This window comes from Tauraco erythrolophus, chromosome 12 (genome assembly GCF_009769465.1).
Source record: "Tauraco erythrolophus isolate bTauEry1 chromosome 12, bTauEry1.pri, whole genome shotgun sequence".
NCBI classification, from domain to species: Eukaryota; Metazoa; Chordata; class Aves; order Musophagiformes; family Musophagidae; genus Tauraco; species Tauraco erythrolophus.
The window spans coordinates 19226350-19244122 of NC_141476.1; the positions used below are offsets into that span (position 1 = coordinate 19226350).

General features: G+C 45.2%; 1 protein-coding gene across 1 annotated transcript in view; it reads right to left on the reverse strand.

The window, feature by feature from the left end:
* Nucleotides 1-17773, reverse strand: part of RBM6 (RNA binding motif protein 6) — a 58033-nt gene that overhangs the window by 34120 nt on the left and 6140 nt on the right. The window contains 5 exon segments of the mRNA XM_086619054.1: nucleotides 1757-1830; nucleotides 14032-14101; nucleotides 15043-15132; nucleotides 15906-16111; nucleotides 16114-17243. Of these exon segments, the coding sequence (XP_086475180.1) occupies nucleotides 1757-1830; nucleotides 14032-14101; nucleotides 15043-15132; nucleotides 15906-16111; nucleotides 16114-17243 (1570 nt within the window).

A 17773-nucleotide genomic window follows, 5' to 3' on the forward strand; every position in this document is an offset into this window, starting at 1 on the left:
GAGGAAGGAAAACTGGAAGATTTCATACCCTACCTGTTTTTAACATGTCCCAGGTAGAATGCACGGCTGGGGCCATCACCCGAACCACCAGTGGGGTTCTGACAGCACCCTGCCTAAATGTTGGAAGGGAAACATGGTAAAAAATTATCCAGTCTGAAGGCCTGCAATAACTGCTGCTGGGGAGGGTCAGCGTAAGCAGGAGTTGCACATCAGCCAGAATCTCCTCATGTGCCTGTGTGCACAGTGATTTACTGGGCACCTCTAGGCACCCAGTTCAATTTAAGGACTGGTGCTTACAGGCTCTTGGCTGTAGCAACAGACTGAATCTGATCAAGTCAGACACCTATTCTAATACGCAAAGATGCTCCAACTAGGGGAAGAGGCAGAGCAGGCATCAACAAGAGGAAAAAGGAATTCTCCAATTCCCAGGTATTTGGGAATTGCTATCACATAGGGAGGCATTATTTCATGTGAGCAGAATTGAGGAGAGAATATGGAGAGGCCTTTGGTTAAAAGGAGTGTCATACATAATTACAGATTCCCCAGTGATAACAAAATAAATCAGGAATTGTAGCAACACTGAAGGGGAAATAAAAGTTGTCACTGATGGTAAAAGTAATAATTAATTCTGGAGCCTTTTCTCTCTGTGCTCCCCACCACCACCCCGGTGGGAATGCACCAGACTCTTTGCCAGCAACAGAATTATTTCTGTAAAACGTTTTTGTAAGTTGCAATACCTCTGTAACTGAAAATAGAGGCAAATGCGAGTGCTTAGTGGGACCTTTGAAACCCCAGCTGTGAAGACTCATTAACTGTAAGTACATTTTTGCAGATGCACAGCTCTGAACCTCACTCGTGACTCTCCTCCCATGACAGCGAGACTTGGGATTCAGGTAAAAAGGCTTTAGAACATTGATATGGACTCTTACTCAGGAAAATTAGGAGGAGGAAGGCAGCAGAGGGGAGACTTAAGGAATGCGGTGAAAGAAGAGGGATAAATCATTCAGTCTTTTTTCTTGAGTGATCCATCACCTGCAGTTCGAAGGCACAGGGAGGGTGGTGCAAGATAGGAATCTATGTTTTACCTAACAAATTTTATGCATCTTACTCTTGTGCAGTGGACAACAGCTCTAGCCTCAAACACCAGGTCAGAGTAAAGGCTTCCCTTGGATACTTATTCACTGGGGAGTTAAGCCATTTCGCACTTTTAAGGGCCGGAAACGTTCAGATTTACCAGGTGCAACTGCACGTAGGGTAGTCCTCGTGTTTGCAGCTCCAGCTTGCCAAAGGACAGAATAGATATGGGGAGATGCACAATTAAGAATCTCTCCCACACACAAGGCATATGGAAAAGTGGAGCGTGCAAGTCGTAGTTGACTCAGAGCTGCATACCAGAGGCCTCACCTACAGCCGGAGGAGGCATTTAACCCTAGCAACTTGGATTTCAGGGTGAGTACAAAAGCATCAGGGCCAAAACCTGCATCAGGAGGCTGTCAGCCACCAGCCTCTGACTCTAGCCAGTGTGCTGACACACGCTAGGGAGGAGGGCAGACCATTTGGTGTCCAGCAACTCTTTCACATTGGCATTTCTAAGCCTCTTACAGGTTTCTGGAAACAACATTTAAACTGCAGTGTTGTGTATTATACAACAGATCTTCCTTTGAATGGTTAAAAAAAACCTCATTGCCTTTCCACCACCCCACCAAAAAAAATTTTAAAAAATCTTCTAGCAGCATTGACCGAAGTGTAAAGCAACCTGGTTGGCTTCCATGCATCCGATGGCCTCTTCCAAGAGTGAAAACTCCACGCAGACATAGCCATAGTCGTAACCTGGGGACAGCATTTAAATACAGACGGGAGTCATGTTAGTGCCTTGTCATAAAGAAAGCCACATTAAATATTCAATTTCCCTTTCCCTCCAACAACAAACCCTTTAACCACCACCCCTCTGCTCCAGAACAAAAAGGAGAGAAATCAGGGACTAGCTGGATGATGATTAACTGTGCAGTTTATCATGAATGTTAATAGTACAGTGTTCCCACTTCCCCTTACACAACCCAGTGACAGGCACACCCTTCCTCAGGGCAAGAAATAATTGCTTTGTTTTGTTTGTTGTGGTTTTTTTTTTTTAAAGACATAGTAATTTTCCATCGCTAGTTTCACATTTTGTGCTACCTTGGAGGCAGTGCTCTCCAAAGCAAGTGTTGATAAGTCATTTTGAAGTACCTTGCTGCAAATGTATTTTACATGAATAGCCAGCATTTTAAATTGGGCAATATTTCAGAAAGAACTAACGCGATTCCTTTGCCTGTGCTATTTTTCCTTCAGCACCTGCTTACTTTTGAAGTCCAATCTCTTGTATTATGAAAAAGTGCAATGGAGCAGGAACGAGAACTCCAGCTTTCTCTTTTTGGTATAGATATTATTGCATATGTAACAAGAGGGTGTGGGAGCTTAAGTTTAGAGGCAAGAAACTAGAGAGCCTTTACTCTTCTCACTCTTCGGAAAGCTGTCATCTCAGTCAGTGGCCGATGGGCCCCACTGATTCAACTGTGTACTCTAGATACCTGCGCTGAAACATCATGTCCCACAGCAAAGTGCAGGGTGAACACTACAGAAGCTAAGACCATCCTAAGAGATCCTGGATGTTGAAAGCAACTCCAAGAACTGAAGCGCTGAGGAACAACCTCAAGTCACAACCTCACCCTTCACATGTCAGGGCCACCTCACTCCAAAACACCGCTTTCCAGATGATCATGGGCTGACATGCTTCTACACGGACAAACAGCGACAGGAAATGCTTGGTTCCCTCCTCCTGCTGCTCTTTTGGCTGCTTAGGAGTGAGAGGAAAGCCAGTCTGCATGTGAATTGTACCATTTTAGACACCTAGCTGTCCTGGTGAAGAGCCTGTCTCCTCTCCTAAAGATGCACATCTGAACACCAATACCTTCAAACCAGGTATGTATCTAGTTCCTACTGCTTCAGCCCCTCACCTTCCATGGGAAGGTAACTCCATGCACACCTCTTTCAGGCAAGGTGCTCCAGTCTGCTGGGAAACAGCCCCCATCTCCCCCTGAGACTACGCCAAAGAACATTTGCTGCACTCACCAATTCTTCTTTCTCTGTTTCATTACCATCTTTGTACTTTACCACATCAGAGACAAGGCCATGTAAAACTGTTTCATCACCAAACCCTACTGATTTTTTTTTTTTTTTTTAACTTCTGGGAGCTCTTTGCACGCTGTTCTAATGACACAATCCTGACTTGGCACATTTGCCTTTAAAACGAGACTCCAATTTGAATCTAGCTCCTCCCCTACTTCACATAGGAATTTATTCTCCTTCTCCCTATTATTTTAGTCAATATAATTACACTAGAGGGAAATTTATCAGTCTGGGTGCTTTTCAGCTCAGGGAAAGACGCAGGCCAGCAGCAGGCCATCTGTGGTGGAATGCAGCTAAAGCCACTCCATATTCTGACATGAAGTGGGCACCTGGAACTAGAGGTACCGTTTCAGCCGGCACAATCAACAGAATCAAATTCACCCAGGTGTTCCCAGAGCATCCGTCCTCTGCAGTTCCAGACACACTAAATGACACTTTGAAAACAAAGCAGTGCTCCTCTCCGCAGAGGAGAGCTGCTCTCCAGGAGCAGTGCTGCCCCTTGCTGGGAGACCGTTTTGCATTCTGGGCAGACACCTCTGCTACTTTATGGCACAGCGTGCAGGCTCACGCCGTACATTTTAAAGTCTTATTCAAATCCAGAACTCTACAGTCACTTCTCTCCCTCCTGCCCAGAAAAGGGCTGCATGAACGCTATCTGTCAGTACGGATGGCTCCTGGTTCCTCTTCACAGAGAGGATTTTTGAAAGCTGCCGTAAGCAGCAAGCCAGGATCAGAGCACTGTCGTATTTCTGTGTGTATATGAAGTAGGGGGTCTCCTGACAGACACAAAGCAAGACTGCAGAAGTTTCCACTCTATTTGCTCTACAATGAGAGGCAGTTTATGTCACAGCCCTCGTGAGCTGAATGAGTGGTTTAGACATGGATTTCATCCAGCATGACACAACTGAGCACAATGCTGAATGTTACACGATGTTACACGAGATGCTTGGAGGAATGCACGCTAGGAGGAATGCACGCTACAGGATCGTTCCAAGCGTTACATGGAGACAGCTAAGGGGAAGACCAGCACATTTCTCCTTGTACACTTTCTTACCTCTGCTCTTGCCCACCAAACTCAAGCCCCTAACAGCACGGCTGCAGTAACACACACAATGAGAACCAAAACCAGAAACTGTGGCCCCATATCCTGCCAAAAAGCAGCTTCAGGCCAGATGTTCAGCTCTTGTGGTCAGGTTGCAGAGGGACGCAGCATTCTGCAATTGCCTGTGAGCAGTCCTTGCACAGGCAGCACCGAAGTAGTGACACAAGAAAAGAGCAGCCCAGAGCTGCTGCTCCACTCCAAACCACTGATGAAGATCTGTGGGGCTGGATGCTTTCCTCCATTCCCAGATCCAGCCCTTTGCGTAGGTCTGACAAGCACGTTCGGTGTGTGAGAACTACAGAGTAAAACCAGCCTTGGACGGTACAGCGCCCCTGCTCTGTCCCCTGCCCCCAGCTCCGCCAGAGCATCCTTCCATTTCAGACCACGATGGAAAGGTCACTGAAATGGAGGCCTGCAGAACAACGGCGCTGCTACAGAGCACCTTCAAACTGCAACGTTTGCTGATTTTTCCATGCTCTGCCACAATCACATTACCCAGAGCACAACGCTTGAAACAAAACCAAGTGACGTGCAGCTGGTTCTTCAGGGGGAACAGCTAGAGAGGCTCCTGCCACCAACTGTTGTGCCTCTTCCCTGCCTCTTCTGTAGGGCTGGTTCAGCTCCTTGTATAGCAGCTGCTGAGCATGCATATTTTTATTTCCAAAGCCTGTCAGGACATAACGATTCAGCTGCTGTTACCAGAAGCAGGGCAGGGGGCTTTAACAGAGCCATGGGGCCAGGCACCTAAAGGCAGGAATTGGTTCAACAGGCATCCCAAGGTAAGGTGATGTTCCCTGTGAGTGACAGCTTTCAGACACACGCTGGCATTCTTCAGATCACAAAAGCAAAACCAAAGCAATCAAACCGGGAAAGCAAAATCACTGCTAAGACTACAGTGTAGTTTTTGTTTTGACTCAAGGTGGCCTAAATTCATATGCAAGGTCTCTCGTGAAGATGCAAATCCTGGTATCTTCTTAATTTGATCCTTCACCTACTGATTAGTACAATACTACAGTTTCAGGATCTACAAACAAAGTAGAATGGAGTAAGAAGTACTTTGTGTTTTGGCACAAGCACATATGATCAATACAGTCTCTCTGTCAAAAAGGAAAGAAATCAGCATTTCCCCCACACAACCTCTGAGCACGTTGCAGCATAGTTACACTGTCCAAATGAACTTTCCAATGGGAACTGTCCTCCAACACTTGAACTCATCCAGATTTTGGCCCTAGCATAGCCATAAAACATGTATGTCCTCATCTCCCCCCATGTTCTAGGTGAACTGTGTAAACGGACTTTTGCACCTTATTTAACTACTTCATCTCAGCTGTGCCAGTCTACAGTAACACAGGCTCTATATGATGGGTGAAAGGAGAGCGTGCACATAAAATCCAGAAGACTTCTGGTTTTCCCTTAAGTGCTTCTACACATACACAGTCCTTTATGGATGTTCCCAAAGCATGCTCAGTTGTTTTCTGCACTGAAATGGGCACAATCGCTTAATACTTAGGAGTAAGAACATACTTGGAGCTCCAGGAAGCTGCTCTGCAAACATTTGAATAAGGAATATTTTGCCTCTGAAACAGATGTGTTTCAGTGAAGTGAAATGTGACAACAAACAGCAGGTCCCCGTTAGCATGCCATGGTTTGGCTAAAAATCCTGTAAGCTTGACTTAAAATTGCTGTTCTTTGGCTTCGGATAAAAAGATCAAAGCTTTGGGATTTAAAATAAGACTTGTTTCTATACACACGCAGTTTCTACTGAACAACTGACACATAGTAATGTGTTACTTCAAGTTAGCTTGTTATGTCAAAGATCTAAATAAAGGAAAACCATAATGTTATTCTGATAGGGGCTGTAAGCAGTGTGAAGACATCAAAAAGATATCTCTGGAGTTTTACGAGGCCAAACGAAAAGATCACGTAATGATAGCAGCCCTGTCTATGCCAAACCAAAGATACTTTTGGAAAGAAGGCGTGATGGCAACATGACAAAGGCATCCAATTCGAGAGGTGATCCAGCTCCTTGACTCTAGAAATAAGCACACAGTAAGTCACATTACTGCCCACCCCTACAAGCTTAAGGTATTAGTTAACCTTATCATAGAATCATTTAGGTTGGAAAAGACCTTAAGATCATCATGTTCAATCTAACGCTGCCAGGTCCACCACTAAACCATGTCCCTCAGTGTCACAACTACTCGTCTTTAAGTCCATGATGAACCGTCACCTGCCCTCTCAAAAACAACTGCTACAAAATACCCATCTGCTGTGGTGTAATATGAACATATTCGCTCTCCTCCAGCCTGAAAGGTAAGAAGATGGCCTCTGTATAACAGGTTGCCAAAAGACACTATGCTAAAGTGGAGAGCTGGGCCAGCTGTGAATATTGTGGAGATCCCTGCATCTGCCAGACGGGGGCCAAGCAGCTTGAGGGCAGCAGATGATAATGATGGAGCCTCCATAGGCAGAGAGCTCCTCAACCATCCCAACAACACTCCACTTGTGTTTTTTTCCTGTAGGATGAGACAGAACTAGCAGAGAAGAAAAGCATTTGTAGTTTTAGGACTCAGAGAGACATCACGTTAAAGCAGAGCCATGGCAAGCCTGCTGAAGCAAGGACGTTCTTGCTGCATGCTCTCTCCAGAGACGACATAGAAGAGCAGAGTGCAGGTAGGGAAATCCTCTACAGAGTTCTATCTGTGTTAGAGAAGAAAGTTCTATTGCTTCAAAGGCAACCATGGCATAACGTACGGAGTGAGTATGAAGGACTTCCACATCCCTTGAAAGAATCTGCCGTCTCACACACTGACCTTTGCACAGCTCAGGTAGTCGAGACTGGATTTTGCGCACTGTTCTCAGAGAATCTGCTATTCCTTGGTCGATAGGAAGAACCACCTCATGTGGGGGAGACTTTGGAAATATGCCCTTAACCCCATGCACAAGTTTTTCTGTTTCCTCCAAGGAAAGACACAGATGTGGCTCATCCATACTAAAGGGTGAATACCTCATCACAAGAAAATACTGGAAAACACAGGGCTTTCTCTGTATCTCTGTGCTCTTACACTGTAGTATCATTATCAGGCATAATACACTCAACGCTTCCAAGAAGCCAAGAGCTCCTGAACATGCACAGTACTGCCGGTATCTGCCACGGCAGTGGCGGTGAGTCCTGCCATTGCAGTGAGGTTGGGCAACAGCGCAGTGCCTTCCATGGCGAGCCATGAAAAATAAAGCTGTCCACACAGTCTGGAAACTTGGAGGGCCCCCCCGCAACACGGCAGGGAACGGCAGCAATCTATCTGTGCGAACACAAGCTCGGATGCCAAACCTGAGAACTCTCTCAATACCAGCTGGTGGATTCTGGGCGTCCATAAATTTGTCAGAACTCTTTACTGCACAGACAAATTGGTCTTCAGAGCTACTAAAGCTGAAGAGCTGTACCAGAAAAGGCTTGCTGTTGAATACTAAACAGGACGATCGGCAATGAGTCCTGTTTCCAATTCCTTTCAAAGGCTGAGCATTTACAAGCCACACCTGGCTGCAGGGAAAAGGCCTGCCACTTCGTACTGTCCCACTGTGTAAAACAAGTACGCTCTTACACAACCATTCATGACAGCGCTGCACAAGAGAACAGCACTGAAACCAAACGATATGAAACACAGCTATATTCTGAAAGGTAGAGAGCTACAGTCCATCCCTCTCCCTAAATCCAGGAGGACAAGATGTAGAAAGGACCTGCCTGAGATGTCCTCAAAGGCAAACACAGGCAACGCCATAAACTACAGGAACTACAACATCAGAGCCTCAGACGGCTCTCAGCCCTTCTTGGCCCAGAAGGAGGACAGCTCGTACACCAGCGCAGTGGGGAGGAGGGGAAAACCCACAACATTAAGATCATACACACTGTAACTTTATTAAAGACAAAGTATTACAACATATTTGTACAAAAACCTGGAATCCAAAGAACGCTGGAACCTTCACAAAACTCCATGAGAGGACCTGGGAAGGGTGTTGCAGACAGGAACTTGGTTTTAAAGTGCTGCTAATGTGAACTTGATCTCCAGGACATACGATCTGTCACTTAGCACAAACAACTCAGAAAAGCAATCAAAGCAATAATGTCAGCACACTGTGAAAAGCCTTGAAGTTTTGTGCTGGAGGTGCAAAAACAGTGAGCACATTTGTAAAAATGGTAACAGAGAAAGATTCTGCATGTCGAAAAGGCTGCCAGCGCGTTCTACGGATGAACGTGTGCGTTGCCTTTTCTGTCGAACACGCATTATAACCCTGCACCAAGGCTGATCATGATAACAAACACTGCCCTAAAACAGATTCGTACTTCCTATGTCCTAAGCCACCACATCACAGATGAGGAAGATGGGCAAGAACGCCTTTTGCTTCCAAGAGACAATGCACTACCCGCCCTGAAATCAAGCAAGACTAGCCAAAAGCCTACTGCCTGTCACACACTGGGAAAACTGGCAAGGACTGGCATTGATGACCACGGGCTAATTCTAAGTGCTTTTTTTAGTCCTGGCCAGGCTATTCTGGCTACAAACAAGAATCAATTGCTTCACACAGATCAATGCTGAAGATATTTCCCCAAATTCTGAAACGTGAGCCCCTGCAGACTGAGGAACTCTGCTGATGAGCGGGTGACCTGGTCAGGCCTCAAAAGGAAACTCCATGTGTGCTACAGCATCTCATGAGCTCATAGATGATCACTTCAGCTCTCAGCATTAGCACCAGCCTTGACAGCGAGCCAAGTTGTCTTCTGTATAATTAGCACAACAGGCAAGATGTCTCTAATACAGGCTGTGGCACAGAGGTACATCTCACATCAACCCACAGCACGTTCTTTGTACTAAGCCAAAGAATACAATTCCTTGTGGGACCTACTCCTAATCAAACTCCATAGGATTGGTGCCAAGCCCTCTTCATGAGGAAGCCACTAGCTGGCCACAAATCCACCCTTCAGAGGGGTTTCCCCAAGGGCACTGTATCACTCCTGGAAAGAAACAAAAGGTCTCAGTTTAGCACGGTTCTGCTGCACACCTCCAGAAACATCCCCTCTCCATGCAGAGCAGCAGCTCAGCTCTCCAGCCCTACCAAAGGCTGGAAGCTGTGACACGATGGCACCTGTGGCATGCAGGAGCACTTGGAGGAAAAAAAAAAGCACCTTTTAAAGGTTTATCTAAGGGTCTTATTAATATTTAACAGAGCTCCAATGTGGCAGACCTTAGTGAGAACAAGCAAGATAATCCAGTTTCTTCTAGGACTTGGCCAAGGCAGTTTAAGTTTAACAAAGGGAGAGATAAGAGGGGTAGTTCCAAGCACCACACAAGGTCCAGGTCTGGAGAAATGAAACAAAAAATAAATGCTAGTGCAAGAAGGTGGCTAAGCGAGCAATAAAGTACATTTAGTACCAATAGTAATTGCTAAACAAAAGCTTTCGAAACAGAGCAGGCAGCTGCCATTAAGTAGCTGCTAGGTTAGTCACATTTTCAGGTTACACCACGTTTCCTCCATGTACCTCCACCACAGGAGGATGCTTGTCCGTTAGCATCAGCAACCTGTACCCAGGTGGCCATGCCTCTGGCCCCAAGCATTACTGCTGTTCAGAGAGCTCCTCCCTGCTCCAGCCACCCCCTTTCTATGGGTGCTTTTCTCCCCAGGGGTGCAGCACTGCATTCCCACATCCCCACCTGGGGTTCAAAAGTGAGTATTCAGAAGGGTTAGAAGAGGGCTAACAAAACCAAATCTCCTGATTTCTGAAGTGCTGCACTAATTTAGAGGGTACATAAAGGGGCTGGGCAGACCTCACTGCTCCTTCTGGAGCCTCCAGGTCCTCTGCATATGCTGCTCTCCATCTCAGTCAGTGTGTCCGTTCTCTGCCAGCTCAGCAAAAACTCCTCTCGGTTCCCCAGATGTGCTTGCAGAGTAAGTAGGAAAAGCCTCATGGGCTGCCAGCAATTTCTCGGGCTTGCTTTCTCTAAATAGCTTTTCCCAACTGCTGGTACTAACCCTAACACAAATCCTGGTTGGAAAACACACGTTCCAAGCTTGTCTCACCGCAGACTGCATCCAGGAGAATAATTTGAACAGAAGGCTCGGAGTATGCTTCATGTTTTCACTTATTACTTGGACAGCATTGCAGCATCTTTTAAGGGTGAACGACTCATCACAAGCAGCCCTTTAAGATAAAGATAGCTCCGTGTGCTCTCTTCTCCAGGGCATACGTGTGTGTTCAGCCAAAGAGTTCTGTGCACATCAGACACTCAAGATGATATCTCAGACTTTGCTTATGTTTGACATGAGTCAGAAAAGTAGAAGTAAAGCTGGATGAGAATCAGGCAGGAAAGAAGTTTAAAAAAACGATCAAAATCAAAACCAGGACAAGGTGTGTTCACGTGAGATTCCTCCAAGGTCAAAAAGTATTGGATCCAAGTTCCTGGCAGTCATCACCAACGCGAGCTCACAGGCAGTAACAGGAGGACGGCAGGCACCGTGACACAAGCAGCCTGGTGCTGTTACACGCTGCTCAAGCAGCTCCACAGAGGGAGGCCCACACTGTAAAGCCACATGAAAGCCTTGACCCCAGTGAGCAGAGATAAGCTCCTTCAGATGGGGCAGGGGGAGCTCACAAGCTGTGCCTGATCACCCCTTCTCAGAGAGCGGCTGACAATCATAGCTGCAAGTATCTACCGTACACCCAAAGTACCTACCACACACCCAGAGCGCGGCCTCCGCATGAGGCAAGAGGCACCAGGAGAAATTGCAGACTAAAGCACTTGATGGTCTTTGAGAAGATTCCACTATCACCTCAGGGTTTATTCTTTGAAATGATTAATTGAACAGACATGACCAAACACACTTGAAAAGGCAAGCTGAAAAAGAAGCCAACAACCTAGTACACTTGCTTCTGCCAAAGCTTACACATCACGCAGGAACAACCCCTCTTCCCCCACAAATGGATCTGATACTTTCGGTCTGAACATAGGGGCATCAATTCGAAAATCTAACCGATGGAAATTACCCTTTAATGTTGCATAGGGTAATACTATGAAGTCTGACTTTGATATTTTGTAATTGTCCGTAAATATCTGCCTTTTTGATTTAAATAGAAATACTATGTCAGTTCCCAAGGTCTCTCCTTTCACTTGTTTAAAATCACACCAGGTATATTAAGAACAGTGTTCCATGCTCAGCACAACCTTCAGTGAAAATGTTCCCCTTAGAGCGCACACAGTATGTAAAAAGAAAGGGCTTTATAAAGAAGTTGATCTGCTTTTTCCAAGAAATATCAACCATATATTTTCTCCGAAAAGAGTCTTCTGAAAGATCATACAGAGGGATCATCATGTCGAAGCTGCTGAGATAAGCTTTATGATAAGCGTTTTCTTTTTGTGAAACTGATCCGAACCTCACTTATTTCAAGTTAATTGCCTGTTATTTGTTATGGGTGTTATTGTTCTCCAGCAGCTGCAGGCATTCTTCTCTCAAACACACTCCACATGCATAGTCATGATTAATGTTATTTTTAACATTTCTGGACAGCACTCAAAAATATACAACCCACTCAGACAGGCTGAGCACGCACTCTTCTGAGACAGGCTGCTGTCGCCCCGTTGAACCCATACAGCAATGCAGCCAGAGGGCCCCGGTGTATCCGAGAGACATTAGTAATCCAGCAAGTTTGCTTTTAATTCTTCTGAGTATTTCCATACACACCCCCTCTAAAAGCATTGTTTAGCCCATGACTGGCCTCTAGTTTCAAACAGGTTTAGCTTTTCAGAAGTTAATATGAATTCGATTTCACACACTTCTCTACAGGACGACCTAACATGAAAAGCTGGATTGAATTTACTACAGCTTCTAGTTACCCAATTCCAAGAAGTTTTCACAATTCAGGAAGCTTTTATTGTCCTAGACGTATCCATCTTGCGTAACAAGGATCAGAAAGCTGTTTACATTAGCAGCTGCATTTGCAGCCTCAGGACATAATGCAAAACAAAGTATTTGGAGTATCCACACAACCTAGAATAATGCTACACTGCTTAAATTACTGATGTTGACTGGACAGGGTTAAACAACAGCTTTAAATAGCTCATAAAATATGAGCTAATTTTAACTTCATTCTTTCCCTCCTCACAATCGCCAGAAAAACTTAAAAAAACCCCAACTTTGCAGCTGAGTAGACAGACTGAAACTGAACGCAGCTTTTAGAGAGACAGCAGAAAACTGCAACTCTCATATTCCATGTGACCACCAGCAGATACCAGGGCTTCTGCACACAACTTCAGACACTGTGTCTCATCCTGAATAACCTTTGAAATGGGGAACATGAAGGAAGAGACAACAGTTCCCTAATGAGGGCAGCAAGAAGAGACGTATACAAGAAGAGACCTATGAAAAGACTTATGAAGAGATTTCCCATTCAGGTTGATTTATTACTGAAAAGTGATGTATTTCAGAAAAAAACAACTGGCAAATCACATCAGCATGGGTAAAAAACGAGTATGTTGCAATTATTGTCAGTGCTGTGCGGCTGACGACAGCCACACTGTGCTATGGTCAGAAAAGAGGAAAGGAAGCAAGAAAGATTAACTGTGCTCCTTAAGCCCTGTTTGTTGGGTCAGACCAAATTAAGTGACACAGGGTGTTCTGCAGTTCAAAGGTTCACAAGACAGTTGTGAAATCTCCTTTGACAGCTTCCAGAAACAAAATATACTTGAGAAATACCCAACTGCCCCAGTTTCTCTCCCCAGCTACTAAACACATAGGAAGCCTTTACATAATGTATTGACATCAAGAATTCCAGCTGCTTCACGTGCAACGCTCATTGGTAATAAGGAAAAGCACTGACGAAGGTTAGAAGCCTCTGCTATCCTAGGTTTGGAAAAAAAAAAAAAAAAAGACAGAAAACAGCCCTGCCATTCTCTCTTTCTTTGGAAAATGACAGAAATTCACGCTGGAGCAGGAGCTGTTCAGCATCATCAGAGCAGGAGAGGAAACTTCAGATGGCCTCCTCTGGTTTCCAGATATTCCCTACTAGTACAATCCAAACCAATCCCCAGGACTCACCCTGCATTTCCTACCATCGCACATCTTTGTTCCAGTCAACTCTCTCAAAAAGCAGCCTTGTAAAGGATTTCTTTCTTCAGAATCCTATACATACTGATCAGAAGTACAGCAAAACTTTGTTCTTTGAGTGAGGAAGCGCATCCAGATCTAGTATTTGGATATTTGTTTGTAAAACTTACTTTTTCCTTTTTAACCTGTCTTCATATCTAAGAAGGGTAACAGTTCCGTGTTACTGAAGGAGAAATGGTAGGATGTATCAGGTTTCATGAGGACACTATTTCTGCAGGATATGTTCCACAGTAAGACCATCTTAAAGACGTCGAACAATCCAAAATGATTTAATAATAATTTTAAAAAATGATTGAGAATTAACCTGCTGTCCCACATCAGCATTTGCTTTACTCCTGACGGCTATTAGAACAGCCTTGCTGTTTTTCCTACTGCTCTTACGTCCATCTAGAGGCACCAGGACACATGCTTTACCTCTTAAGTAGCAGTGAGCACAGCCATCAGTTTTGAAGACAAGAGCACAAACTGCAAAACTCAGTGGGCATTTTTATTCAAAAATACCTGCAATTACAGCACCAAAGACTCTAACCAAACTGCCTAAGTGAGTATCGGTGTGAAAAATACCTTTTGTAAACTTTAAACCAGAAGCACTGGAAAAGCATCCTCACCTGAGCTGTAATCTTTCAGTCGCAAGTCCTTCACAGGTGTCCCATCAGGCCCTCGGAAAGCGTTGAGAATCTACGGGAAAACCAAGATCCACTTCAGTCTCCAAAACAAAACCTCGGAAAGCGAAGCACTTGGTGACGCACATCTCCTTCCCCACGATTTCTTCTCTTTCTAGGTTAAATCTGTTACGATCTGACGCATTTTCCCCATTAAGTTCCTGCAGTACCCGAGAACTGTTTATTGAGTTTTGGGAAGGATTTTTGGGGTTCTGTTTAAGTAGGCGAGCACCATTTACACCAAAATTCAACTGTGCAAAGGTTTGTCATGCTGGTTTCAGCCAGGCAGTTACTGCCTTTCAGAAAAATCAAGGGGCATGAGGTGGCTGTTCTGAGTCTTATCTTCCTCCGCTGGACAAAGTTTCTGCCGTGAGCTCTCCAGTATCACACTTTCGCAGCTCTGATCATCGCAGCTAAACCCAGCAAAAACTGTTGCACGTAGGCGTTGTCATGTCTGCAACTGCCACCAAAAATAATCCTAATTCAAAGTGGAATCTTTGGGAAAGAGAGCTTCTTTCACCTTGTAGTCTAGACTTTTTTTAAACAACTAAAATCAGCAGTAGCAGCAGACATTTTTTCCATCTTTATAAGATCTCATTTAAGCAATTTCAGGTAATTAAGAAGGAACAAGTGCACTTAGACACTCCAAGTCTTCTGGGCCCAAAACACAACAACAAAGTAAAAACAATACTCGGTATATATAAAGCCATGCTGGAAGTAAGGCATGTTAAAGAGTCTGGAGCGAAGGCTTTTAGCCACCAGCACCCCAGATGTGACTGCAGGAAAACTCATCGCTTCCAGACGCCCCGAAAAACAGAATAACATTGCAATCACTTCTAAATCTGGGTTTTCCTTGGGGAAGACGACCAAACCGTCTGAACTACATTAACCAGGCTTAAAAATGGTACGTTTAGAAACCCTTGATAGAAGTTTTTGGATTAAAAACATCCCACTTACATCATCCTTCGTGGCAGTTTCGGGCACTCCTCCTAGCCGAATGAGCTTGCTTGGCTTCACGTATTTGGGACAGGTTCGGTAATCCTGGTCCTTGAGTTCACACAATCAAGATGGTTTTTACAAATGAGAGATGCTAGCTCACAAGATACGCAAACAGTAACAAATTAAAGCTGGGTATAATTCAAAGGCCTGTAAGCAGACGGGCTCAAATCTTTAACTGCGGCACTGTTTAAGATTCAGAGAGCTCGGGAGGACTAGCGTTTCCAGCTTCATATACTCATTGAGCTGCACAGTGAGATCTAGGTCCAGGAAAATAAAACAGGGAAATTGCCTCTCTCTGCTTTGCAGCAGTGGGAGATTCAAATTCAACCGTAGTTATTAACTCGGTAGTTACCATCACCTTCAGATTTCTAAGTTAACTCTGAAGGAAAACAAAACAGGCATGAGAACAGCTATACTGTTCTACGCAGCTCCACCCAAGCCAGTAGCTTCTCTCTGGCAGTGCTCATAAGCAATGTCCAGGGGAAAGTAAGACAATAAAGTTCTTCTATATCCCACTGATCCCCAACACCCTCCTTCTGGTCATTTTCAACCTGGGCACTTTCTGAACCCCATCTGGTTCTACATATTTAGCAATTCGCAATTGCTAAATCGCATTTCTCTTGAGAAGAAGGTATTTCTTAGGCAGAAAGGGTGCCCACTAAAACAATCTGGAGCATGAGGTTGAGCATGGTCTCGGAGAAGGTCGGTGAATTAGGATAAAACTGAAGCAATGGGATATGAAGGGAAGACTCTTTCCCAGCTCCTTTCATTCTTTGGCCAAGACGCGTTTAACAGAAACATCAACAGACAAAACCACCTACCTGAAGGCTCTTATAGGGCCTAGAATCTTTGCTGGGTTTCCCTTCCGAAAAGGACTTGCCATGTTCATAATCAAACATCTGATGCCCTGGCAGCCGGTGATCCACATCACGATACTCAATGTTTCGGTAGTCAGTATCTTGCCTTCCAAGGAAATCCAGGTCACCTTCACCCTTTAACCCGAGATCAGAATCGGATCTTTGCTGCTCCCCCCAGAAAGCTGCTGCTGTTGCTGCTTGTTAGCAAAGGCCTGAGGTTGCTCCTCTTGGTCCTGAACAGTAGGAAGAGGTCCGCAGCTGTTTTGGAAATTGTGTGAAGCATCGTCTTCCAGACTCAATCCAAGGGATTCTTCTTCTCTGGCTGGTGCTTCTGAATGTTGAAATTCTCCTTTTTGGCTACCAAAGGGAGTTCTATCTAGACCAAGTGCAGACTCCTCTCTCTTGCTGGTGCTTAAGCCAGAGCCCTCTCTTTCTGCTAAAGGTGCAGTAGACTGGTTGCGCCTAAAATCTACAAGGCTTTGATCCACAGGAGGCATTTCCCTATCTGAAAAGTCCATAGGAGGAGCCACATCTCTGCTCCTAAAATCCTGATCAGATCGGGACCTGTGCCTATTTCTGAAGTCTGACGATGGTGCATTTCTGTTTCTGAAGTCGAAATCAGAGGTGCCCACACCCCTGAAGTCCAAATCAGGTACATCTCTATTTCTGAAGTCTGAATAAGAATGCTCTCTGCCCCTGTAATCTAGCCCAGAGACATCCCGTGCCCTGAAGTCTGAATGAGATCCATCTCGACCTCTGAAGTCTAGATCAAAAGACCCCCTTCCCCGGAAGTCTGACGGAGGTTCATCTCTGCCCCTGTAATCCATATTACGTGCTTCCCTGTCCCTGTAGTTCATACGGAACGTGTCCCTGCTCCTGTAGTCCACTGAAGGAACGTCCCCACCCCTGAAGTCCATAGGTGGCCCTTCTCTCTCCCGGAAGTCTCCAGAGTACATATCCCTGCCCCTATACTCAGAAGATGGTGGCTCCCTACCTCTGAAATCCATCTGAGACTCATCTCTGCCCTGGAAGTCAGATGGTGGGAAATCTCTGCCCCTGAAATCGTGGTGCCCCTCCCCACCTCTGAAGTCACTACGTGGTCCATCTCTAGCTCCAAAGCTGAAAGAAGGTTCCTCTCTGTTGGCAAACTGAGGATTGAGGAGGCCTGTGAGTGCCTGGATATCAAAAGGAAGTGATTCTCTGCCAGAGAAGTTGCCAGAGTGTCTTTCTTGAGCAAGACTATCAAGGGAAGGAGGATATTCCCTGTTCCACCCGGGAGCAAACCTTTCTTCTTGGCTCCCACTGTAGAAATAAAGACAGTATTATTCATAACGTGCTTAGAGTCTGAAATCTACACAGCAGCACATTCTTCTCTAAACTTTTATAGAGTTGTGTAACAGTCTAAGATCCGCAGAAGATATTGATGTTTGGCAGTTTAAGATGAGGCAGCATACGACAGATGTGAGAAAGTAAACTTGGGTGCTCCCATTTCAGCACAATTTCCAGAAGCACTCAACAGGGAATACCTGCAATATTAATGGGTTAATGACGGTAGCAATCCACATAGTCCTGCACTGCACACAGCTCTGCAGCTGTTCAAGGTTCCACCAGCTGGTGTGTTTGTTGGTTAGCATCACCAGCACACGCCTGTGAGGAACCACCTGAGCTTAAGCTCTCCGGGCAGTATTACAAACAGCTAACTCATCACGTCATCCTGAGGCACATAAAAGCAGAGGTTACCAAACACGCTCTATTAACACACTCCAGAGACTCGTTTATGCTTCCTTGTGCTGGAGTCTAAACTGGCAAAATGCTGAAAGCTCTCAGTTCAG